Source organism: Falco rusticolus, chromosome 7 (assembly GCF_015220075.1).
Source record: "Falco rusticolus isolate bFalRus1 chromosome 7, bFalRus1.pri, whole genome shotgun sequence".
NCBI lineage: Eukaryota > Metazoa > Chordata > Aves > Falconiformes > Falconidae > Falco > Falco rusticolus.
The window spans coordinates 3324709-3343614 of record NC_051193.1 but is presented as its reverse complement, the minus strand read 5'-3'; the positions used below and the strand labels follow the sequence as shown (position 1 = coordinate 3343614).

The 18906-nt window shown below is 64.5% G+C and overlaps 4 protein-coding genes across 4 annotated transcripts; 2 read left to right on the top strand and 2 right to left on the bottom strand.

Moving 5' to 3' along the window:
* Window positions 1-2766: 2766 nt before the first annotated feature.
* ANKRD34C (ankyrin repeat domain 34C) lies at window positions 2767-6329 on the top strand. The gene has a single exon (XM_037395810.1). The coding sequence runs from the start codon at window positions 2809-2811 to the stop codon at window positions 4387-4389; it is 1581 nt and encodes a 526-aa protein (XP_037251707.1). The 5' UTR covers window positions 2767-2808; the 3' UTR covers window positions 4390-6329.
* Window positions 6330-6672: 343 nt separating this feature from the next.
* Window positions 6673-10169, top strand: TMED3 (transmembrane p24 trafficking protein 3). Its single transcript, XM_037395811.1, has 3 exons — window positions 6673-7010; window positions 7979-8227; window positions 8777-10169. The coding sequence occupies exons 1-3, from the start codon at window positions 6825-6827 to the stop codon at window positions 9011-9013; spliced, it is 672 nt and encodes a 223-aa protein (XP_037251708.1). The 5' UTR covers window positions 6673-6824; the 3' UTR covers window positions 9014-10169.
* A 1377-nt stretch (window positions 10170-11546) lies between these two features.
* LOC119150825 (gonadotropin-releasing hormone II receptor-like) lies at window positions 11547-13474 on the bottom strand. The gene is made up of 4 exons (XM_037393810.1): window positions 13465-13474; window positions 12788-13341; window positions 12189-12393; window positions 11547-11986 (listed from the first exon to the last, which is right to left on the bottom strand). The coding sequence occupies exons 1-4, from the start codon at window positions 13472-13474 to the stop codon at window positions 11547-11549; spliced, it is 1209 nt and encodes a 402-aa protein (XP_037249707.1).
* Window positions 13475-15773: 2299 nt separating this feature from the next.
* LOC119150824 (mesoderm posterior protein 1-like) lies at window positions 15774-17244 on the bottom strand. The gene is made up of 2 exons (XM_037393808.1): window positions 16336-17244; window positions 15774-15904 (listed from the first exon to the last, which is right to left on the bottom strand). The coding sequence occupies exons 1-2, from the start codon at window positions 17242-17244 to the stop codon at window positions 15842-15844; spliced, it is 972 nt and encodes a 323-aa protein (XP_037249705.1). The 3' UTR covers window positions 15774-15841.
* Window positions 17245-18906: the final 1662 nt, after the last annotated feature.

The window sequence follows — 18906 nt, the reverse complement described above, 5'->3', positions numbered from 1 at the left end:
AGCTGGGTCCCACTGGAAACCCTCAGGGGACAGAGCACAGCCTCTCTGGGGAGCCCACCCCAGTGCTGGGTGGTCCTCACAGTGATGCCTGGGCACCATAGCACCCACAGGACACGGAGCACTGGCAGCACTCGTGTACCAGTGCCTGGGCACATGCAGGGGACACGCATGGCACAGCTTCCCCCGACACGTGGGCACGCAGACCCACAGGGACATCAGCATCCCCTCGTACACGGGTCCCCATACAATACCCGTGCGCAAGGACACAGGGACGCATGCCCAGGCAGGCAGGCACCCGGCACCCACCCACGCGTGCACACGGGGGCACACGCACAGCCTTGCACCTCCCACCCACACCTTGCACACGCGTGGAGACACCCACCCCCCAGCGCACCAGCACACAGACACACCCCCGCACCCCGCACCCAGCGCGGGCGGACGCGCCGCCCCCCCCCCCGCAGCACCGGGCAGCACCGGCGGGTGACGCAGCCGCCCCTGGGCACATAAGGGACGATGCAGGCGGGGACACCGGGGTAGCCTGGCATCCTTACCGGGCACCAGCACCGGGGAGCTGGGCGCGGAGGCGGTGGGCGCTGAGGGTGCTGCCCACCCCCGAAGCAGCGTGGCGGAGGGGGCCGGGGGAGCGGGACGGCGCCCACGCCACAGCCCCCGTTCCCCGCGGGGTTCCCGCAGCCCCACCGCACCGGACCCTGCGCCCCCCCGGCCGGGGGGTGCAGCAGGGAGGAACGAGGCTGCAGCCGCGCTGGGACCCTCCGGCAGCACCGCGGACCCCGACCGGCGAGGGGACGGAGGTGAGAACCGGCACGGGAGCGGCTCCGCAAGGAGCCTGGGGGCTGCCCGAGGGGAGGGGGCCGGGGGCAGCCCACGGACGCAGCTCCAGGGAGGGGGTCGGGCGGTGCACTTAGAGCAGGTCCCAGAGCTGCAGGATCCCCACGTCCCCTGGCGCACGAAGGGCAGGGGCCGGTGGGGAAGGGCAGAGCCCACCACGGGGGAGGCTTTTGGGGAGACCTGATGAGCAAGGGCTGCCAAGAGCTGCAGAGCGAGCTAGCGGGCAGGCTCCACCCCCCCCCCCCCCCCCCGGACCCCTGGCAGGAGGGGATGCTTCAGGGAAGGGCTGGCCATGGCCAGAGGAACAGAAACTGCTGCTCACAGCTGGACAGGCAGCAAAGCGCAATGGGAGCATGGGGTAAGCAGGTGGCAGGGCCCTGGGACATGCTGGCTGGTCTGTTTCTGTGCCTCTGATGCTTCCATGGTGCTGGGCATCTGCTGGTCCCCCCAGCACAGCTCTGAGCTGCTACCTCCACCTTGCGCATGGAGCCCACCAGGTCCCTGAGCTGCAGGGGAGGGATGTTGTTCCTCAAGGACACAGGTAGCAGGGCCACGAGGCACTCGGGGTGCATATCATGGCTATGGGGTGATGCACAGGAGTCTTACCTGGTGTCATTTCCTACAGCCAGCCTGCCAGGCGGTGGCAGGAGGCACTTGCCAGCAGCGGCAATGCCTGTTGATCCTCCTGAGCCAGTCCTGCTGCAGAGACTGCTGTGAGTGGAAGCTGCTCTTACAGCACTCTCCTACACAAGTGGCTCACATCACCATTAAGCAGCTCGGGGTTAGAGACAGCATGACCACAACTGCTTCACATTTCCTTCAGCAGTGAGGAAGCAAAGATTGTGGCTCCAGCCCAAGAAGCCATGGGAGATGCTCACACTGTCTCTAGCAGGCTCGATGTTATAGCTCGAGAGACCTAGAAGACATGGTGGAAACCATCTCAGCATGAGGACCATTCCGATTTCTCTGGCACTTGGTGAAATCAGCTGCATCCAGGCAAAAATCAGCATGGCTACCAGAGAAGCAGAGCTGGAAGAGAGCAAGGCAAGATGAACCAAGACATGCTACTGGGAAGCAGCAAGAGCAGGGCTGCTCTGCCAAGGGAGATGAGCCGTAAGCTGAGGATAACACCTCATCATCAGGGCAGGGACAAGTCAGTGACAGGTCCCATCAGCAGTGATCCTCAGGCCAAGGCGAGAAGGCAAGCCAAGTCCCAGGTCAGCAAGGGAAGGCCAATGAACAAGTCCATCTGACAGGGATGGATGGAGCCTTAGGCACCTTCACAGGTCAAGCCAGGACTGGGGTTCTGGGCCTGCATTTAAATAGAGCCCCCAGCCCAGGGGCAGAGGGAGGGAGAGTGGGTGGCTGAGGGTCTCAGCTGAAGCTGGTCAGGGCAATTAAGGGCAATTGGTGCACTCAGGGCTCTGGCAGCTGCATCCTCTGGCACATCTAGAACAGATGAAGGTCAGAGGCTACAATGCTGATAGAGAAAAATACAGTGTCTCCTAAAAATGAGGCTGTTGAGAAGGGGCCAGTGCCAATATGTAAATGCACGGTAAGGCTGTGAGAATGCAGGGCTGAGGCACCTCCCAGCTGGCAGAGATCAGCCCTTTCTCCCCAGGACATCCCTGAGGAGAACAAGCCTCTCCTCCCACTGCCACTCACCTGCCTGGCACCCCGGGCACCCGTGAGCAGCAGGAGACCCGGGGTGCTGGGGGCTGTGGTGCTGCACGTGGGCAAGGGGGAGGCTTTGGAGGGGCTCCTAGTACCATGGGGTGGGGGGGATGTGGTCAGAGAGGCCATGGGATATGGGGCAGCACCAAGAGCGCGACACTCCCAGGAAGGCAAGGCAGAGGGGAGAGCCAGGGCTGAGGAACAAGCCTCACCTCTCCTTCATGGTTCCTTTCACAGCTGCCGGCTGATGCTGTCTTTGCCCACCAGTAAGCAGCAGCCGGTGCCATGGATGAGGTGACGGAGCTGGAGATGGAGGGGAACTCCCTCTTGAAGGCAGTGTGGCTCGGGCGGCTCCGGCTCACCCGGCTGCTGCTGGAAGGGGGGGCTTACATCAATGAGAGCAATGAGAAAGGGGAGACTGCCCTGATGGTGGCCTGCATCACCAAGCACGTCGACCAGCAGAGCATTAACAAGGCCAAGATGGTGAAGTACCTGCTGGACAATAGAGCTGACCCCAACATCCAGGACAAGTCTGGGAAAACAGCCCTCATGCATGCCTGTATCCGTGGTGCAGGGGGGGACGTGGTGTCCCTGCTGCTGGAGAACGGGGCAGACCCCAGCTTGGAGGACCACTCGGGAGCATCTGCTTTGGTCCACGCCATCAATGCTGATGACAAGGATGTGCTGCAGCACCTCCTGAATGCCTGCAAAGCCAAAGGGAAGGAGGTGATCATTATCACCATGGACAAATCGGCCTCTGGCACCAAGGCCACCAAGCAGTACCTGAACGTTCCCCCCTCACTGGAGTTCAAGGAGAGGACCCCCCCTGAGGCATGCACAGCACCTTCCAGCGCCCACATGAAAACTCCTGTCTCGGCACCTTCCCCTGCTGAGAAGGAGAGCGGCACCTTTGGGTCACACCCCAGGGACAGCCCCTCTGCCAGGGCTGCTGACGAGCCATCCTCCCCAGGCCAGAGAGCTGGTGCAGCCAGGAGAGCCCGCCTGCCCCAGCTGAAGCGGCTGCGATCGGAGCCATGGGGTCTGGTCGCACCCTCGGTGCTGGCAGCCTCTGCGCACCGTGACGACACGCGGGTCTGCATGGACGATGAGGTGATCATGGGCATTGGTGACCTTTCGCTCTCCAAAAAGGCTCCCCTTGCCCGGAGTGGCAGCAGCAAGAGCAAGGACCCCTCTCTCTTCCCCCCAGTAGACGAAGAGTCTCTGAGGACGTTGCCAGCGCCGGGGCCATTGGCGAGGAAAACAGCCTATGAGAAGAACCAGGCCACCCATCAGCGCCTGCCCCGAAGGAGCACAGTCCCTGAAGACCTGGAGAGCATCGGCTCCGCTGCCAACGGCTCAGCCGCAGCGATGGACACGCTGTACTGGCGGAGGCTGGGCGCTGAGCACTACGACTGCGATCCCCAGCTCTCCAGCGGCCCAGCTGAGGTGGGGAAGGTGCCGTCGGAGAGGAGGAAGCTCAGCGGGTCCCACTTGGCTTTGCTGGATGGCTCACGGGAGTCCCTGGATAGCATCGCTGGCACATCACCTGGGACTGTCCGGCGCCGACCGCCCGGCTTGCTGGAGAGGCGAGGGTCCGGGACCCTGCTGCTGGACCACATCTCCCACACGAGGCCAGGATATCTGCCCCCCCTGAATGTGAACCCCAACCCCCCAATCCCTGACATCGGCTCCAACACCAAAACCTCCTCCCCGCTCGCTGCTGGTTTGAAGTCCCTGGTGCCCATCGCCCCCAGCTCGCCCAGACGGGGTGACTTGAGATCCAAAAGGAAGCTTCTCCGGAGACACTCCATGCAAGCGGAGCAGATGTGGCAGCTCTCTGATTTTGAGGAAATAGTGGCCCAGTAGCCATGTCACCATTTACTTCCCAGTAAGGTCACCATACCAGTGCTGTCCCTGCAGAAACGTGACGTTCCCACATGGAGCAGTTGCCTGGCTCCAGGGAAGTGCTGGTGACCATGGGGGTCAGACCTGTGCCCAGGGGCTGAATCAGGAGGTTCCTGCTCCTGCTTGCCAAAGCTGTGAGGAGAGCCTGGGCCTCCAGCCCAAAGAACCGAAGTCTCTCTTGTACTTTTCATTCACTGCTGGACCTTTCCCCAGGGGCGACTACCTGAGAGATCGATCCCAGACCATCTGAGATTGTCAGGCTTCATGCAAAGGCTCCTGCTTGGAGTTCACTTATTCCTTGCTATTTACAATCTGCTTTTCTTCCATCCTGCTCATTCTGACGCAGAAACCCATCTGGAGCCCCACGCCAGTGAGCCATGGGGCTGATGTGTTTGTGAAGTGCCTACCAGGAAGGAAAGGAGCTTGATGCTGCGCAGCATTGGAAGATCAGAAAACCACCCTCCCTGGCAATTGAATGTATTGGTACCCTCACTGTGCTGGAGAGGGAGACAATTCTCCACCTCAGAGATTTCCAAGCACTTTGAAACTCCAGAGGCTGAGCTAACCCCGTTGCTGCTGCAACCTGGTGCCTTCAGTGGGCCTGGACTGGGAACAGGTTTGTCTCTGTCTCTGAAGTGACCAAGATTCAGGAGCATTTCCCACTATACCGAGCAACTCCAAGCACTGAATTCCTGGGTGGGGAAGGCTGCCAGCTTGGTCTGCACAGGAAACCTCTGCCAATGATGGGGGAGCAAGGATGCCAAGTTGCCAAGGGTGGCACGTGGTGAGCGTCAGGGGTTCATCCCAGCAGGGTGAAGCTGCAGGAATAGCACCGCAGCCAGGTCACCCCTCTCCTGCTGACCCTGCTGCAGCAGCAGCCCTGTGGGGCCAAAGCAGAGCTGAGGCAGGGGGAGCACGCAGGTGGGAGGAGGGGGCAGCCACAGGATGGCTCTGCATGGTGTTGGTGTCTGCCGCACCTCTCTGCATGGCACTGTCCTGATGCAGCCTGAGTCCAAGCCAGCAAACGCGTCTGCTTGGCTGGAGGTGGGGGTGCGAGCACCGTTCCTTCCCCGGTGCCCAGGAACGGGGTGCCCGGTGCCGCAGCCCACAGCCGTGCAGCACCCTGCCATGGGACTGGGCCCGCACCGGCAGCACGCGGCAGCTGCACAGGACCAGGGCAGCGAGACCGTGCACCGCAGGCCCCCTCCCACCCGCACGGCCCCAGCCTCAGGCAGGCACAGCTGGCGGTGGGGAGCACTCCTCACCCCACACTCGGCTGGGGCTGTAGGCTGTATGTGTGTCGTAGCTGCCGTCAGCCGCCGCCAAACCCACCGCATGGAACCGGCTGCACGGAGAGAAACCAGCCCACGGCCCCGTGCCACTGCCTGGGCAAGCGTTTCGGATTTGCAGCATGCCCCAAACACTGTGCCAAGCACCAACAGCTCCCCCGTGTTTATTCAGTCTCACCTGGGATATGCCGCATCTGCCAGCTGCACAAGGAACCCATCTCAGTAGCCCCCGCCTCAAAGTTACTAGCCAACATGGTGTATCAGACTGCTCCAGCGAGCAAGCGGCAGATGTTGGATTCTGCCCTCGCCTCGATCAGCCCAGCACACGTTCCCGTCCGTCCTTCCGAAGCGGCTGCCAACCAGCGGGTCCCTTGCCCTGGGCATTAGCCACCTTTCTCCAGGCTGCTGCAAAACTTGGCGCAGCTCCTGCACAAAGCAGCACTGCATTTTGGCTTGAACTGCGCAGGAACATTCTCTGAAAGTGCATTTGAGATTTAAATATGCTATTTAGAGCAGAGGTGGGCTTATATTTTTACAGCCTTAAAAGTTTATACTCTCTGTAGGTCAGATGTCTTATAGATTGAATTTCAGGCATATTTTCCCTGTAACAGTGATGTTTGTCTTCTGTTTTCGTGTGGAATTTTCAAGCCCGTAGTTCACCTTTTCAATTCATTTCTAAACACTCGATATTTTGTGGTTTGCTTTTTTTTTTTAAGCAATATTTGACACTTTAGCCAGCCGTCGGAGGCCGGTGCCTTGCAGAACGTGGGTCACCTGTTAGGATCTTCCCACGTTGGAGCGGGGAAGGCAAGCAGCGGGAATATTTTAATGCATGTATTTAAACGAGCGCGTGTGCGTACAGCGGGAGCAGGCGGGCCCGGGGGGTGACGTCATGTAACAGCAATACAGGCTTGTGACGTTACCGCTGCCTTAATGAAGAGCTCGGAGTCGGCCTGAGCCACCGAGGGGTCCCGCGGCACCGGCCCCCCTCCCCCCGCGCCCCACGCTGCGGCTGCCGGGACGCCCGGCCCCGGGGGCGGGCAGGCAGCGGGGCCGCCCCCAGCGGAAGCGCTGCCGGTGCCGGCGGAGCCACGTCAGGGGGCCGGGATGCGGGGAGGGACGCGGGCAGGGATGATGCGGGGCGGCGGGATGCGGGGCGGGATGCTGGTGCTGGTGCTGCTGTGGGCGCTGCGGGCCGGCGGCACCGAGCTGACCTTCGAGCTGCCCGACAGCGACAAGCAGTGCTTCCACCAGGAGCTGGAGCGCGGCCTCAAGTTCACGCTGGACTACCAGGTACTGCCCTGCTGCCCCCCTGCCTGTACCCCTGCCCCCGGCCCCGTGCCCCTGCCCCTGCTTCTGCCCAGCGCCTGCTGCCCCTGCCCCCAGCCCTGTGCCCCCCTGCCTGCACCCCTGACCCTGCTTCTGCCTGGCACCCCCTGCCTGTACACCTGCCCCCATGTCCCTGCCTCTGCTCTTTGCCCATACCCCCAGCCCTGTGGCCCTATGCCCCGGACCCTGCTCATGCCCAGCACCTGCTGCCCCTGCCTCCAGCCCTGTGCCCCCCTGCCTGCACCCCTGCCCCTGCTTCTGCCCATCGCCCCTTGCCTGTACCCCCAGCCCCGCGCCCATGCACGTGCCTTTGTGCCCAGCACTCACTGCCCCTTCCCCCAGCCCTGTGCCCATGCCCCTGCCACTGCCCATGGCCCACTGCCCACGCCTCTGCCCCTGCTTGTGCCCATTGACCTCTGCCTGTGCCCCCAGCCCTGTGCCCCCTGCTGTACTCCTGCCCCAGCTTGTGCCCATCACCATCAGCCTGTACCTCCGTGCTCCTGCCGTGCCCTGCCCCAGGCAGGGCTGCAGCTGCCCCTCTCCCATGCACCTCCCAGCTCCCCCCGCGCCACACCGGGTGCATTCCCAGCCCTGGCCCCATGCCTGGCAGTGCCTGCCTCAGAGCCAGTACTAGGATCTGCCCACAGCAGCCATGGGAGCCTCTGACCTGGGCCATCAGGGCTGTCCCCCTTTCCAGGCACCCCGCTTGAGCTGCGGGCACCCTCCTTGAGCTGCTGGCACCGTGGGGCACCGCTTCCGCGGGGATCCCCCAGCCTGGGCCCCCATCCCATGGCAGGCAGCCGTGGGCATGGTGCCTGCCCGTTGCGGGCACGGCTGTGCACGCAGGCATGGGGCCAGGCAGAGCTGCTCCATCGGGGAGGGAGGCTCTCGCCACGTGGTTTGGCAAGTGCCACCTGCATTTCCTTGCCCAGGTGATTACCGGGGGACACTACGATGTAGACTGCTATGTGGAGGATCCCAACGGCAGGACGATCTACAAGGAAACCAAGAAGCAATACGACAGCTTCCCGCACCGTACTGAAGTCAAGGGCGTCTACACCTTCTGCTTCAGCAATGAGTTCTCCACCTTCTCCCACAAAACCGTCTACTTCGACTTCCAGGTGGGCGACGAACCACCGATCCTGCCTGACATGAGCAACCGCGTCACTGCGCTGACACAGGTGGGTGACTGCACGCTGCCACCAGAGGAAGGTCCTGCCGCGCTCCCGCTTGTGGCCAAACGGCCCTGCAGGATGGCAGCTGGGGGCTCGTCTCCCTTCCCCTCTGCCAAATGCAGAAGTGCCAACCACCAGCCAACCGTCCTGCCACACACATGCCACATCCTCCTCCTGGTGGCGGGCAGGGAGGGTCGGGGAGGGCTGCACTGGGTCTGAACCTCCCTGGCCTGAGCACCTAGTTTCCATCCCACGCAAGGGAAGCGCAGCAAGGTTCTTTCCATCCTTTGGTGTGAGCCTGCAGGGATGGCTGTGCCCTGGGCTGTGCTACCCCCAGCACCTCGGCAGGGCTCTCGGCTGTGCCCCAGGACTCACAGCAGGCTTCTGACACTGGACAGTCTCCAGCATTGCCCCTAAACTGCTCTAAGGTCAGGGGTGGCAGAGACCTGCCACCGGCTCTCGGGTGCCCCAGCACAGTCCTCAGCTTCCTTGGCCGTGAGCATCGGGCCCAAGCTGTGCTGCATCAGGAGTGATGGAGCATGTTTGTCTCCCTAGATGGAGTCCGCCTGTGTCACCATCCACGAGGCTCTGAACACGGTGATCGACTCCCAGACTCACTACCGCCTGCGGGAAGCACAGGACCGGAGCAGAGCTGAAGACCTCAACGGCCGGGTCTCATATTGGTCGGTCGGGGAAACCCTCATCCTCTTTGTGGTCAGCATTGGGCAAGTGATGCTGCTTAAAAGCTTCTTCACTGAGAAGAGACCCGGCAGCGGCGTGGCCAGCACCTAGAGCCACAGCTGTTTGGTGCCCGAACTGCGAGGGGGAGCAAGCCGTGTTCTCCTGGGTCATGCTTTACCTCCATTTTCTGCAAGGTGCTGCCATGGGGAGGTGGTTGGGTGGGAGCAGGGGATGACACGATGCTGCTGAGCCAGGTGGAATATGGTCACCCCTGTGCGAGCATCCCCCGGCAAATCTTCCCAGCATCACCTCCCACTTTGCCGTCTCCTGCCCTGTGGCCCCGTCCCCTCGCCTGGCCGGTCTGTCCCTACTCACCAGCTCCACTGGGGAAGTGGGTGGGTGTGCTGGACCAGCATCAACACTGGCCCCTTGTCCGACATCTGATGCACCTTCCGAGCCCGATGTGACTGCAAGGTGCAGCCCAGCATCTGTCAAGGCCATGTGCTGCCCACACACACCGAGCGGGACAGGGAGCTCTGCCCAGGCCAGCGAGGGGACGGGGCAATGCGGACCCACCCAGTGCCCACCTCCCGAGCACTCCTGCACCAAGCCAAGTGCTGTTAGCCCAGCAGAGAGCTGCTCTGTGGGCTGCGGGCTCTGCCTGCAGGCAGAGGGGTGGGCACAGCCCCTCCTTTTTCCCCCAGGGCAGGCAGGGTGCTCCCCACAGCTGGGCCAAAGCTGGCAGCAGCATCCCAGGAGCTGCTGGATCAAAAACAGAGGCAAAGTTTCAGCAGGGGCTTTTTGTCTCGTGCTTTACATTGCTTTGCAAGCCCCTGTCCTCACAGCAAAGCATTTCCCAGGCCTTTCTCTGCTGCAGGAGCAAGTAGCTTGCCCTGTACAGGATGGTATTTTCATACTTGCAGGAGTCCATGCCTGGGGTTTGGTCTCCGGCGCATCCCGCTGTGCCCAGCAGACAGTGGGAGTGGGCACAGCTCAGCCCCACCTGTGCTGAGGAAGCCCCGTCCTTGCCCTAGCAGCATCAAGGACCCCCCATGCCCCTGGGACTGTGGCCCCAGTCCATGGAGCCCCACAAAACAGAGACCCATGTGAGAGCCCTTGGGAGACCACCCTGTGCCAGACCCCAGGGAGACCAACATGCCAACCACTGCCACCAGCCCTCGAGCGGGCACAGGATCAATCCTCTGGAGCCGGAGCAGCACCACTGGCATTTTACTTTGCCACTTCGTAATAAACCCCTGCGACCATGGTTCATGCTGCCATTATTGGGATGGACAGCCAAGTATGGCCACTGTCACTGCTGAGCTGGCTGTTCCTGCCTCGTCGGGCACTTTGCCCCCCACCAGCACTCCAGAGACAGGCTTGGCACCCACTGGGGTGATGCCTGTCTCCCCCCCGGCTCTCGGCAGACCCCTGCACAAGACATTTTGGTGCAGCCAGTTAGGGCAGCCCTCCCCTCCTGCCTGCCTGCCCCACTGCCTGCAGCCCTGCTACACACCAGCTGAGTGTGCTTCTGGTGCAGGACCAGATACCAGAGCTAGGGAGACCCCCCAGCTCCCCTGGCCACCCCTCTGCTGATGCAGCCAGCTCATACACAGGCTGTGCTGTCAGTGGGGGCTTCCCCAGAGCTATGGGCAAACCCCTAGGGCTGGGTCCTGCCTGGAAGCGGGGGCTGAAGGGGGCAAATGAGCCCAGTGACCCATCACAGCAAAGCAGGGACCCCCGGATGGATGCTGTCTGGAGTCGGCCTCTTGATTCAGTCTTGGCTCCAGCAAACCCCATTCTGCTGTAACCCTTCCCCGAGACTGGGGGGACACCAGAGTATTCCTGTGAGCCATTCGCCCTGCTGCTGGCATTGCTTCTGGTGCCATACTGACTGCTCCAAGGCACGGTGGGGAGCAAGAGGCCCAGGGCTGCAGCCCCCTTCCCACCTCCCCAGCCTCTCTCAGCCCCACCAGCTATGCCAGCTCCCACAGCAGCGCTGGCCTTGGGGCAGTTGCTGTGCAGCTGGGAGCAGCTGGGCCCCCGTGCCTCGCAACGACCTTCGGCAGGAGCTGAGCGCTCCCGTTTTGAGCGGAGCCACCAGCGGGTGCAAGGCTGCTGCAGGCAGCGTGACACCCTGGGACTGCTGCCAGCAGGGACCAGCCCGGCGGGGACAAACAGCCACTGCAGAGAGGGCAGCACCCAGCCCTGGCCAGCATGCAGGATGCTTTTGGATCTGCCCCCCTGTGGGGACCCTGGGAGCACCCCACGGTGGGGACAGGAGCAGCCAGGACTGGCTCCAGGTCAGTCACCCCTCCAGCCTGTCCCCAGCAGTGCTGGATCTGAGGACCCCAGCCCCGCTCATGACCAGGAACCCAGGCAGGACAGGAGGTGGCTGTGGGACACTTTATTGCTGGGCTGGACTGTGCTCCAGCAGCTGTGCAGGTCTTGGCATGCACAGAGGGGGGATGAGGGGGGCACCCACGCCAGCCCCACCACCCGCAGAGGCACTTTGGGGTGCAGGAAGAGAGCAGCAGTGACCCAGTCCCTGCCAGACCTGTCCTGCCCTCACTGTCCTGCCACCGGTCCCCTCGCGCCCGCAGCTTCAGTGCCCACTGAGCACTGGGCCGTGGCCGTGCTGGTGTCACAGGGAGCTGCTCTGGCAGGAGCCGGTGGTGCCAGGAGGCACCTGCCACCCCCGTGTGCCCGGGATGCCCCGCTTGGGTGGCAGGGAGGAGGCCGAGCAGCGGAAGGAGCCCGTGGCCGGGGAGGACGGCTGGGGCTCAGGGCCATGCCCGCAGGGGCAGCCCCAGCCCCTCTGGAAAGGGATGGTGAAGAGCCCGTAGGTGATGGGGTCCAGGCATGCGTTGAAGAGACCAAAGATGAAGAGGATGTGGGTGAGGGCTGGCGAGACCCTTTTCTCCATGGCCCGTGGGCAGAACCAGTACCACAGCCCCAGCAGGTAGTAGGGGGTCCAGCAGAGGATGAAGGAGGAGACGATGACCAGGCTCATCTTCAGCATGCGCAGCCGTGCCCGCGGGATGTTGTTCCTGGAGCAGTGCAGTGACATGTCCCGGGAGGAGACTGGGGGGGGGGGGGCGGGGCATGGCGCATGAGTGGGGGACACTTAGCCTGGCTGGGGCAGGAACTCCATGCTCCACAGGAGGGCTGGGGGGTCCCTGCACAGCCCCAGCTAGGGCTCCCCCCTTCTCCCTCCTTCCCAGGGTCCCTGCAGACACCCCCCCCCTGGTATGGGGACGGGGCAGCCTGGTGCCCAGGCACTCACAGAGGCTGGAGCCCATGCGCCGGGAGATCTCCAGGAGGATGCGTGTGTAGCAGCAGACCATGATGAGCAGCGGCAGCAGGAAGAGGCAGGTGAAGCCGAGCATGTTGTAGAGGGTCTCATGCCAGGGCTGGGGGAAGCTGCCCCGCGTGGTGCACTGGGTGAAGTTGTGGGGAGGGCGGAGGGTGACCGTGTGGAAGAGGAACAGCTGGAAGCAGAGCAGAGGTGGGATGGCAGCCCCCTCCCCAGGGGCTCTGTGCCTCCCAAAAGCAGATCCTGAGCCAGGGACCACTGGAGCCACAGGGTCAGATGCTGTTCATGGGATCCCCAGCCACCCCTGCACCAGACCCCACCCCCAGGGGGATGGGGCGCACAGTGGGGAGGGGGCCAGAGCTGGGTGGAGGGGGCATGCTGCCACGGCCCCTCCTTCACTGCTGTTTCTGCTCCAAGCCTTCTCCAACCCGATTGCACAGGGCTGGCAGCAGCACCAGCCCTGGCAGCGACCCCAGATGGTGTGGCTGGGGACCCTGGGAGCCAGCACAGAAGCTGGGTGGGCGTCTGCCACGGGGCATGGAGCCTGAGAGGAGCCCCGAGATGAGTACCTGTGGCACCGAGAGCCCCGCGCTGAGGAGCCAAGCGACATAAAGCATGATGCGGTTCCTCCTCCGGGCGCGGGCAATGGCCAGCGGGTGCAGGATGGCAGCCTGCCGGTCCAGGCTGATGACGACGGTGATGAAGGCGGAGGCGTACATGGCCAGCAGCCGGAGGTACATGAGGAGGCGGCAGGCCAGGTCACCTGCCCGCCACTGCAGTGTGATGTTCCAGATGGCATCCAGCGGCATCACTGCCACCGTCACCAGCAGGTCAGCGACAGCCAGGTGCAACAGCAGCAGGTGGATGTGGGAGCGCCGGCTGCCCCGCCGGCCCCCCGCCGCCCGCAACACTGCCAGGTTGCAGCTGGCAGAGAGGGCGAAGAGGACCAAGGTGACAGCCACGCGGGCCTGGGCAGCGGGGGAGAAGGTGGGCAGCTGCAGGGGCTCCTCGCCGCCCTCCGCCTGCGGGCTCCAGGCACAGCCCTGCTCGCGGGGGGACAGGTTGCCGGGGGGCTCCGCACTGGTGTTCCCCACTGCAGGGCCTGGGTCCAGGTGGTCCCTTCCTGCCACAATAGGCAGACAGGCAGCAGCAGCCTGGCCAGAGGGAGCCCTGGGGTGGGGGCTCCAAGGGGGGACAGGTCATGCTTAGCATAGGAGGTCCCATCCCCTGGTGCGCTGCTCCCTACCCAGGGCCATGGTGCCTGCACCACAACCCTAGCCCAGCTCACTGCCTTCAGCTGCTCCCTGCATCCCCGCTGCACCCCCAGAGCCACCCCACACCCTACAGAGCTACGAGGGTCCTCGGCACCAAGCAGGGCAGAGGGGGACAGGCTCAGCTAGCCCCAACCCACCACCCAGCCCAGGCCATTCCCGCTGCCCATCCACACCGGAGCATCCCTTGTGGCCCTGCACGGGAACACACACCCTCCCAGCCCAATGTCAGAGCCCCCGGGGGACCAGGCGCCCCATTCCCCCCTCCACCTCACCTCCAGCCAGGGTGTCCTGCCCAGCACCACCCAGCTGGGCCATGCCAGGGCTCACGCTGCTGTGTGTCTGTGCTGAGGGCTCCTGCATCTGCGTCGTGCCAGGTGGCAGCGAGCAGGCAGGGGCCAGAGAAAGAGGGGAAGCAGGGCAGGTACCGCTACAGCACTGGTGCCTGCAGCCACCTCCGCGCCTGCCGCTGGGCCACACTCAGCAGGCAGCCAGTGGGGTGCCCTTGGTAGCTCAGGTTGCTCCTTGACGTAGCCAGTCCGCTTGGAACGGCTTGGTCCTTCACCCCGCACCACCCACACACACACGTAAACATGCACCGTGCTCACACACAGGTACACACACAGAGACACGTAAGTGTGCACAGTGCTCACACACAGACACACACAGACATGTAAGTGTGCACAGCACTCACACACAAACATGTAAGTGGGCACAACACTCACACACAGACACAGAAACACACGCACAGACTCAAATGCATCTTCTTGCTGATGCACGTGCAGATGCACACAGGCATGTACACATGCACACACAGCTCTGCCCTGACATCTCTGTCCCTCTCCCCCCACCCCCAGGCAGGCATCTGTCCCCTTCTGCCTGCTCCAGCTGCACTGGCTCATCCCAAATCCCATCCTAACAGCACGCAGGACTGGTGTGGGCCATGCTCAGCACCTTGTACTTGTTCCTGTACCAGGAACCCCACCTGGGTCAGCCCCCAGTAGCAGCAGGGCCAGGGAACTGGGGCAGAGGGAGATGCCCCACAGCCATGGGACAGAGCCCACCAGCCAGAGCATCCCCCAGGCCAAGGGAAGGAGCTGCCTCAGCCCAGGTGGGTGCTGCAGCCTTCCTTCCCCGGGACTGGGCATTGGGGTGCATCATTTGGGGGGGCTAAAAGACCCACAGACCCCTTCTTCTAGCCCTGCCTCTGCCAGCTGCTCCCCCAGACCGTGGATGTCCCTGCAGCTGGAGCATGTCCCCACAGCTAGAGCGTTTCCCCAAGTCCCTTGAGCCCTGGATGGGGGGAAGCTGCAGTCTGGGGGAAGGCAGGGGGGCTGCTTTGCATCTCAAAGGATTCAGCCTCCCTGCCAGAGGGAATTAACATTATTAGCAAGTCATTTCACAGATAAGAGGGGCTCATTAGCTCTGCAGACCCCCTGCCCCAGAGTCCCCGGAGTGGGCGGAGAAGGCCCCCCCCCCCGCCCTGTACATTAGCACCCGGCTGTCAGGTCCCACCATAATGGACTCTCCAGATCCCAGCCGGCCATGGGCCCCCACACCCTGCAGCTAGCCACGCAGGCGGCTGGGGGGCAGAGGGCCCCCATCTTCAGCCTCCCCACACACTCCCCTCCACCTGCTGGGTCCCCAGCCCAAGGGGGTCAGCCCCAGCCCCACACCAGAGCCCTCCCCTATTGTTGGACCCCAGTTACCCACATTGAACCCTGCACCGTGGGGGCTCACACAGGCACCAGCACAGGGACAGGCAATGCTCAGCTCTCACCGAGCACCAGGGCCAGATCCGGAGGGTGCTGGTGACCCCCACACACCCCCAGCCGTGGGACAGGCCCTGGGGCAGGAGGTGTCTCTCCCAATACCTCCCTGCAATTGCTTTCCCAGATGCTGTCCAGCTGCCCCGCAGCTGCGTGTCACCATCCCCAGCCCCTGCAGCTCAGCAAGGCGGTGCTGGATGCGTGCCGGAGCCCCTGCCCACGCCTGGCAGGGTGCCCATGGCTTGCCCTGCTGCAGAGCCAGAGTTTCACCAGCTCAGCCATCCTCCCCCAGCCCCAAACCCACTCCCGAAGCTGACGCGATGGCCAGGGCATGCTGAGCCCCATCCCATGCCCAGGAATAGCCACGGTGACACATGGCACAAGGGTTTATTTATGTACAGTCCCAGCCACCTCAGCACGTCCAGTGCAGCTCCAGGCTCACACAAGAGGCAGGTCACCCCCACCATCTCCCAGCTGTCCAGGGGGGGACACGCATCCCCCAGGCTGCAGGCATCCGGACGGTGCGTTGTGGGGCTGTGCGGCACCAGGTCCTCCGGCACCAGGAGCTGGGGGCTCATCGGGGTCAGTCCTGAGGCTGTGGCGGGAGCAGAGCCTCCAAGAGAGAGAGCAGGTCTGCAGAGAGGTCCTGGGGGGAGCAGAGGGTGGGTGAGATACTGATGGGCCAGGGCAGGGGTCCAGGGCAGGTCCAGGGTCTTGGGGAGTGCAGGAACAGGGACTGGCAAAGCCCACCTGCCAGGATCATCCTGGTCAGGGACAAGCAGGACCAGGGCGTCAGGTCTGTCCCAAGTGATGGGACCCCAATAAACACAAAGGAAGGTGGTGACACCAGGGGTGACCAGAGCAGCCCAAAGGATCCATATGCACCAGCTGCAAGGAGGAGGGGGGGCACCTCTCTGTTCCCAACCCCAAACAAGGCTGTTGTTACCCCAAAAGCGGTCCCCGCACTACCCCAGCCAAGGGGGCTCCGAGTGCACCAGAGTGGGGTGAGCCCCTCCCCCATGCCAGCCCCATGCTGGGGCCACCTCGGCTCACCCCGATCCCTGCCAGCACACGTACCTGGGTGACTGTCCCTGCGTCCACAAACTCCGGCAGCATCAGCTCAGCATCCAGCAGGGGGTCTCCGGGGAGGTCCGAGGGGGCACCTGCCCCTGCGCCGTGAGGGGAGAGCCAGGAGGTCACGTTGGAGTCGACAACCCCGTGCAGCTGCGGGGGGGTCCCTGTTGCAGGGATGTAGGGGGGCAACCCCCAGGCCTCCATCCCCACCTTGGGAACTCCAAGCACCTCAGGGGGGGTCCCCGCAGCAGGGCCACAGGGAGGTGACCCCCAGGGCCCTGGCTCCATGCCGGGAGCCCCGTGCAGCTCCAGGGGGGTCCCCACCGTGGCAGGTGACCCCCAGCCCACAGTGCCGGGGGGCGAAGCATCCCGCAGGGCCGGGGCTGGTGTGTGCAGGCGGGGGGCTGGGGGCTGGCAGCACCCCAGGCCCTGGGGGCAGAGGGGGCAGTGCCGGGGGGCTGCCCCCCGCCGCCGGGCCAGCACCTCCTCGCTGAGCCCCAGCAGGGCTGAGAGGTGGGCGATGTAGCGGATGGCGAGGCGCAGGGTCTCGATCTTGGTGAGGGTCTGCCCGGCGGGTGCCAGCGCGGGTGGCAGGTAGTGCCGCAGCCGCAGCAGCGCCTGTGCCAGCCGGCGCATCCGCAGCTTCTCTCGCTCGCTGGCGCTCTGCCGCGGGCCCCCCGGCCCCGTGCCCCGAATCCCCCTCCTGCCCCCGGGGCCGCCCCGCAGGCAGGGGTCAGCGGGGCTGCGGCAGGGTGCCTGGGCAGCGGCGGGGGAGGAAAGGCCACAGGAGTCGGGTGAGGGTGCGGGCGAGCTGCTGCTGTAGCCCTCAGGGTCCGGGGGTCCGCGGCAGCCCCAGTCCTGCAGCAGGGCCGTGGCAGGGAGTGGGAGGCCGGGGGCTGCCGAGCGGGCCATGGCTGCGGGGCTGTGTGCTGGCGTCCCCCGGCCGCCCTGGCTTTATGCAGGGCCAGAGGTGTGAAGTGGCACCTTCGTGGCCGGCATCAGCATCACTTCAAAGGCCAGGGGGGGCTGAGGGCAGCCAACTTTGAACACGCAGGTGACGAATTTTACCCCAGCGGTGTGAGGCTGCTCTGCGCTGCCCACCCCCAGCAGCCATCACCCCCCCACGCCATCCTGAGGATGGGGCTTGGGCCCCACGTGGGGGGCTGCGTTGGGGTGTGCAGTGAGGGTGCCAGTGGGGTTGGTAGCAAGGCCTTCAGCTGGGGCTGCCGAGGGGGGCTGTTGCAATGGGGGTCTGCAGCGGAGTCTGCAGCAGGGTCTGCTGTGGCGTCCCACATGGGGTCTGCAGTGCGGTCTGTGTGGGATCTGCTGTGGGGTCCACTATGGGGTCCACAGCGGGGTCTACAGTGTGGGCTGAAGTGTGGGCTGCTGTGGGGTCCCACATGGGGTCTGCAGCAGGGTCCGCTGTGGGATCTGCAGTGGGGTTTGCAGTGGGGTCTGCAGTGGTGTCCACAGCGGGGTCTGCAGCAGGGTGCAAGCTGCAGCAGTGCCAGCTCCGGGTGTCCCCGTGTCGTCCCCCCCCGCAGCCTGGCTGCAGCCAGCACCCCCGGTGCCCAGCTTGGCTCCGCGGGACACCGCGCCCGGTGCAGGGGGGCACGGCCCGCCCTGCCTCCGCCGGGCCCCGCTAACGGCGCCCGCCGCTGCCCGCCCCGTGCCCGGCCGCCCGCTGAGCCCGGCGCGGAGCGGCGGCCGCAGCCCGGTGCCGGCGGGGGCGGCGGAGGGGCGGCCCGGGCGGGGCTGGGAGGGGCCCCCCCGCCGCGTTCCCAGGCCCCGCAGGTGTCGGTGCCGGCGGGTGCGAAGGTTTCCAGGGAAACCCGGGATGGGAAGGAAAACCCATCAGGGCGCGGGCGGGGGGCTGGGGCGGCGGGGCGGCAGCGCTGCGCCTCGGAGTACGGGACACCCCCCCCCCCGGTACCGGGTGTGCGCAGCCCCGGGGCACGGCGGTGGGCACAGGACCCCCAAACTGGGTGTGTGCAGCCCTGAGGGTACAGTGGGGGGCTCAGAACCTCCCCATACTGGCTGTGCTTGGGACCTCCCTAAAGTGGCTGTGCTCGGGACTCCCTCATACTGGGTGTACAGTGCTCCAGGGGTACATGGTGAGCACAGGACACCCACATACCAGCTGTGCTCAGGACCCCCCTAAACTGGCTGTGCTCAGGACCCCCCGTACTGGGTGTGCAAAGCCACAGGGGTACGGCAGTGGACACAGGATCCCCCTATACCAGCTGTGCTCCAGACCCCCTCGTACCAGGTGTGCATAGCCCCTCTGCTGTCTCAGGCACCAGACACAGGGCACAGAGCTGGCAGAGGGGCACGGACCTGGGCACGGTGCCCACAGTGGGGTGCAGACCCCCCCGCCGGGGAAGTGCTGGTGACAGGTGGGTGCGCCAGCATCTCATGGCTCATGGCCATGTGTTTCCTGGTGGTCACATGAAGCTTGTTCAGTTTCCCTTGGGAGATGATGAGATAAATTCTGCTTATTGCTCACCACCGGCCAAGCGCTCCAGCCATCCTCGCCACGCTCACCAGAGCTGGGCATGCTGTTCAGCCCCGGTC